Genomic DNA, 6,012 nt, shown 5'->3' on the forward strand with positions numbered 1-6,012 from the left:
CCACCTATAATCAGTACAAAAAGAGCTGAGCCTTGTGTCTCGATATGAAATTTATTATGAGATTTAAAATTCTTTTAAATTGTTTTTCTCAAAAAACATACACAATTATAATCATATAATATTACATCTAAAAATAATACAAGATAAATACTATTAAAATATATTAAAATACTCCCAAAACTGCAGTATATTTTTTATGTCCATCTATGTTTAAGGAGTAGCCTACAAGGTAAAACATGTGCGTGATTTGATTTGATTTATTAGGTTTTTCATTTTGATTCAAATTTCCAAATAAGTGCAATATTTTTAAAGTTTTTAATTTATGTGATACATTCTGTGATTCATTTAGAGTATAACATCAACCTTCAAAATTTTCAATTCATTATTCCTGGACCGAAAACAAGTGACGAAGCAGTGTGTGATTCCATAACCTTATCTTTTGAACAACATTAGCATTTATCAAAATTTTTGGAGAGAAATAGTACAGGCTCAGCCTAGTTTTTCCTCCAATGTCATAATTTTATTGTATTATGATTATAGTGTTTTATACAATAAATAAATGAATGAATGATAATGATGCTCTGATAATCCTGATATAATGATATCATAATCAGTAATTTTTTTTTTAATTATGTAATTTGCTATGATTTAACGTCAAATGCATTATTCCATATTTCTAATACAATTTTGTAACTAACCTGTCTGTAAGCTTCATTCTTTTCTCGTTCCAGTCGATCTTTCCATTCTGACATGCGTTCCTTCTCTTCCCGTATCTGTCAACAAAGAAAAATAACCGATTAATACTAAATAAGTAAATATACTCACAATATTGAACACAATCATCATTAGACTATTTGTAAGGAATGCTAGAAGTGTGTTATTCTTGCATTTGGTAATCAATAGTTTCATCTTTTCTACCAAATAAAATAGGGTTTTATTCTGGCCAAAACACAGTATAAATTAAGAATAAATGAATTCATCTGTCAATTTAAAATAAAATATCACACTCGAAATAGGTTATATGAAGATAAAGTGGAAGTGCAACATAAAATACTGAATTTTATGTTACATCAACATAAAACCAATCAATATAATTTATCATAGAACCAACATAAAATACTAGCGAACAAATTTGTTCGTTAATTCAACAAATTTTTTCGCTAGTAGGATTAGGCCTCCACCTCTAGAAAATTGAATTTCTGATATAACATGCCCACTATATTATAATATACTCGTACTCTGATATTTATAGCAATTCATTTCATAAAAAACAAAATGAAAAATAAAAACAACCTTTCTAGAACCTTATTCAAATCAAGCTCTAATATTCTTAACTATCTAACTGTTTCCTATGGGCGTGTAGTGTGTATACAAATAATTTGCATAAGCTCTATTCTTATTCATGATAGTAATGCTAAAATTATACACACAATACCAAAAAAGACTTGAACCAATTTGCTCATACTAATCCACCTTTTTTCTAAGCAGAAACCATCCGCATTATTGAAAGCTTCCTGTTCATCAGAACACATTCCCATGTCGTCACATCCATTGTCATTTTACTTAATTCACTGGTTTACAAATTACAAATATATGTATATTGTCATCCGGATTAGCAAGTTCTAATTATAGTCATGCAAAATTACATGGGAAATGTGTTCGATGAACAGGAAGCTTTCAATAATGCGGATGGTTTCTGCTTAGAAAAAAGGTGGATTAGTATGAGCAAATTGGTTCAAGTCTTTTTTGGTATTGTGTGTATAATTTTAGCATTACTATCATGAATAAGAATAGAGCTTATGCAAATTATGGATTTACACACTACACGCCCATAGGAAACAGTTAGATAGTTAAGAATATTAGAGCTTGATTTGAATAAGGTTCTAGAAAGGTTGTTTTTATTTTTCATTTTGTTTTTATGAAATGAATTGCTATAAATATCAGAGTACGAGTATATTATAATATAGTGGGCATGTTATATCAGAAATTCAATTTTCTAGAGGTGGAGGCCTAATCCTACTAGCGAAAAAATTTGTTGAATTAACGAACAAATTTGTTCGCTAGTATTTTATGTTGGTTCTATGATAAATTATATTGATTGGTTTTATGTTGATGTAACATAAAATTCAGTATTTTATGTTGCACTTCCACTTTATCTTCATATAACCTATTTCGAGTGTGATATTTTATTTTAAATTGACAGATGAATTCATTTATTCTTAATTTTATACTGTGTTTTGGCCAGAATAAAACCCTATTTTATTTGGTAGGGGAAACTATTAATTACCAAAATGCAAGAATTACACACTTCTAGCATTCTTTACAAAATAATCTAATGATGATTGTGTTCAATATTGTGAGTATATTTACTAATTTAGTATTAATCGGTTATTTTTCTTTGTTGACAGATACGGGAAGAGAAGGAACGCATGTCAGAATGGAAAGATCGACTGGAACGAGAAAAGAATGAAGCTTACAGACAGGTTAGTTATTCAAAAATGTATTAGAATAATATGGAATAATCATTTGACGTTAAATCATAGCAAATTACATAATTAAAAAAAAAATTACTGATTATGATATCATTATATCAGGATTATCAGAGCATCATTATCATTCATTCATTTATTTATTGTATAAAACACTATAATCATAATACAATAAAATTATGACATTGGAGGAAAAACTAGGCTGAGCCTGTACTATTTCTCTCCAAAAATTTTGATAAATGCTAATGTTGTTCAAAAGATAAGGTTATGGAATCACACACTGCTTCGTCACTTGTTTTCGGTCCAGGAATAATGAATTGAAAATTTTGAAGGTTGATGTTATACTCTAAATGAATCACAGAATGTATCACAATAAATTAAAAACTTTAAAAATATTGCACTTATTTGGAAATTTGAATTCAAAATGAAAAACCTAATAAAATCAAATCAAATCACGCACATGTTTTACCTTGTAGGCTACTCCTTAAACATAGATGGACATAAAAATATACTGCAGTTTTGGGAGTATTTAATATATTTTAATAGTATTTATCTTGTATTATTTTTAGATGTAATATTATATGATTATAATTGTGTATGTTTTTTGAGAAAAACAATTTAAAAGAATTTTAAATCTCATAATAAATTTCAATATCGAGACACAAGGCTCAGCTCTTTTTTGTATGATTATAGGTGGAAGTTTATTTATTTATTTATTCGTGGACAGAATCACAAATCATATAATATGATTAGGAAGGAACAACAGGCTTGGCCCAAATCTATCTAAAGTTGCGAACATTCAGGCCAATCATTACATTTGTTCAACTAATCACTCAGTCTATGTTTTTAAAACAGACACTTTATCAATGAAATCATTTTTATTTTATTGCTAGTATAAATATTGCAATATAGTCTATTTATCTACTGAACCCTTTTTTAAAAGTATTGTTGTTGTGGCCTTGCATCAATTTCTTTCCAGTCCTCATTTCTTGAGCTGTTAATTTTATTAATCTCAGTTGAAATTGTAAGAACCTTTTTGAGACGTTGAATCAAATCTGTTTCAAAAACAGCATTCCAGTCCACATTTCTTGAGTTGTTGATTTTACGAGTTCAAACAATTCCAGTTCCTGACTCCTCAAGTTTTTTTCTCCTGCCACTTCTTCCATGTTTCATCCTCGTCATCATCCTCGAACTCTTCATCCTCCTCCTCATCATAGCTGGTCGCATAGGTTGTCTTCTTATTGCTGTCGTTGGGTAAGGGGGGCGGGAAATCGTCCTTGCTGAAACTTCCCGTGCTGCCCGGTATGATCACATTTTCGTCGTACAAATTTTCGCCATGCTTTTTGACCGGATTACCGTCTTCATCCCTCTCCTCATCCTCCTCTTCTTCTTCACCCCCCTCGTTCATCATTGGTTGAGCGGCGTTGTTTTCGTCGCCAGTTGGTTCTGGAGTTTCAGGAACTGTAGCACCTGTCCTTTCACCATCCTCCGCTTTTCCGTCTCCAACCATATTCTCAGTGCTCGTGTATTGTGAGGCCAGTTTCAGTGCATAGTAATCCCTCATCATGCGAAAAAGCGCCGACATATTCTCTTGTGCCGTCGCCTCATCCATGTTATGCACCTTCTTCTTCTTCTTTTTCCGCGGTTTCGACTTTTTTGGCTTCACTGGTGGCGGCTTCGCCTCCTCCTTTTTGGGCGCCTCTTTGTTCGGGTCTTGGCCCCATAATTTCAGCTTCAATTGTTGGCACAGGTAGCAAGGATTGTTGCAACAGCGTGTTTCAACTTTTGATCTTTCGGTTCTCGAGCCTCTATTTTCGTTCATCATTTTTCATCAGTTAGTTCTTACAAACTTTGTATTACTGAAAAAGGTTGTTGCAAATAGAAAATTTCTTGGCTGCAAGTAGAAAATTCTGTAACAAATCTATATTTTCTTGACTTTAACTGAAAAATGTAGTAATAAATCAATATTTTCCTGTCTCTATTAACTGGAAAATGTTGCGATAAATCATTATTTTCTTGAATTTTAAGTGTAAAATCTGGTAACAAATCAATATTTTCTCAAATCTACTATCAACTTGAAAATATTATGAGAAATATGTATTTCCTTGGATCATTCCTTGAAAATCTATTTGATTTGGTGTTGTGTTAATCCCATTAAAAATTGTTTTATCTCCTCAGCTCCTCATCAATGGATTATGGGATTGCCTGGATTAATTAATAGCTTTCAACCAGATCTCTATGTTCAATAAATGTTATATATCTTAAAAATTAATGAGGAAAGGATCCTTACTCACGTCTTCATTTCCAGCAATCCTCTAATCACAAGAAGTTCTTAAAGGTTCTTTCTCAGTTCACATTTTCATTTTTTTAACTTTTCTACTGTCTAGGTGATTATTATTCTGTAAATTTTCTAGTTGACTTTGGAGCTTCTCCAACCACGAGTGTTTCACTTGTCATTACTACTCCCATTCATACACTATGATATATATATATATGATTCTCTACCTTCATTTGAAGTTTAGATTCTTTTTATTTTAATCTTCATTCAATTCGAATGATTCTTTCAATGTTGCTTCATTTTGTTTTGCTTGGCATTCGTCTCATTCTTATAGGTTAAGGAGGTTATTTATTTGCTTAGTTAGTTTTCAATATTAATATAGATTTTTCTCACTCCATTAATACGTATTATTAAATTTTGTAATTATGAAAATGTTGTTTCAAATGCATTTTTTGGGTAAATGTGAAATTTGTGGGAAAAATTGAAATTTTGAGTAAATGTTCGTGAGTGTGGTGTTGAGAAATTTTGTTTTTGTTTATGTAATCAGCCAGATTTTTTTCTCCCATTACAACTTGTAGAAAATTGATCAGATGATCAATTTATTACAGTATAGATTAGGATTCATTAAGCAATATTTTTATTCAAGTTGCACTTTGAATGGAAAGTATTAACCCATTGTAATTACAATTAAAGCTAAATTTAGTAGTAGTAACTCATTTTTTGATATGCTTTACTTTTTGATGTTTTATATGTTTTACTTTTTGATTGCAGATATGATACACATTAATCTGTTATCCACACATTAATTAATAAATAATCTGATATTTTTGGAATCATATCCCATAAAATAAAGCTTTTGTAAATAATATAGATAAGCGTTTGGTCTGCAATTGAAATCGCAAGCAAATAAATTTGTTTCACTTTAAATTTTTTTTCCAATTTATCTTCATGGTGGCTTTGCTAATATATTACCTATTTTATAATTTTCAATTGTATTATATTTAGCGTTCATATTTTGATGAATGTTTTTCTGGTTTTTAGCCATATTTATAACAGATTTTCAAGTTTTAATGGGCAGAATTATATTATATTTTGGTTGATTTTGATGAATTGTATTTGTTTTGCAGTTGAAGCTGCAGGCAGATGAGTCGGAAGTGACGCGACGCCGACTGGAGCGTGCCAGGCATGACGTCGTGCGTCAAGTCACCGCCATTGTTGCTGAGAAGGACTCACTCGAACGAGAGG

General features: G+C 30.7%; 1 protein-coding gene across 2 annotated transcripts; it reads right to left on the minus strand.

Moving 5' to 3' along the window:
- Positions 1 to 3,327: 3,327 nt before the first annotated feature.
- LOC120349404 (ABC transporter F family member 4-like) lies at positions 3,328 to 5,304 on the minus strand. 2 transcript variants are annotated; one of them, XM_039419383.1, is made up of 2 exons: positions 4,784 to 5,304; positions 3,328 to 4,348 (listed from the first exon to the last, which is right to left on the minus strand). In XM_039419383.1, the coding sequence occupies exon 2, from the start codon at positions 4,312 to 4,314 to the stop codon at positions 3,625 to 3,627; it is 690 nt and encodes a 229-aa protein (XP_039275317.1). In that variant the 5' UTR covers positions 4,315 to 4,348; positions 4,784 to 5,304; the 3' UTR covers positions 3,328 to 3,624. The 2 variants fall into 2 exon arrangements, with proteins under 2 accessions (XP_039275317.1, XP_039275318.1); XM_039419384.1 differs by having other exon boundaries at positions 4,995 to 5,275.
- Between the last annotated feature and the right edge of the window lie 708 nt (positions 5,305 to 6,012).

This window comes from Nilaparvata lugens, unplaced genomic scaffold (genome assembly GCF_014356525.2).
Source record: "Nilaparvata lugens isolate BPH unplaced genomic scaffold, ASM1435652v1 scaffold9878, whole genome shotgun sequence".
NCBI lineage: Eukaryota > Metazoa > Arthropoda > Insecta > Hemiptera > Delphacidae > Nilaparvata > Nilaparvata lugens.

Coding starts and splice junctions, on each gene's coding strand:
- LOC120349404 (XM_039419383.1), bottom strand. CDS start 4,314: ATGATGAACGAAAATAGAGGCTCGAGAACCGAAAGATCAAAAGTTGAA.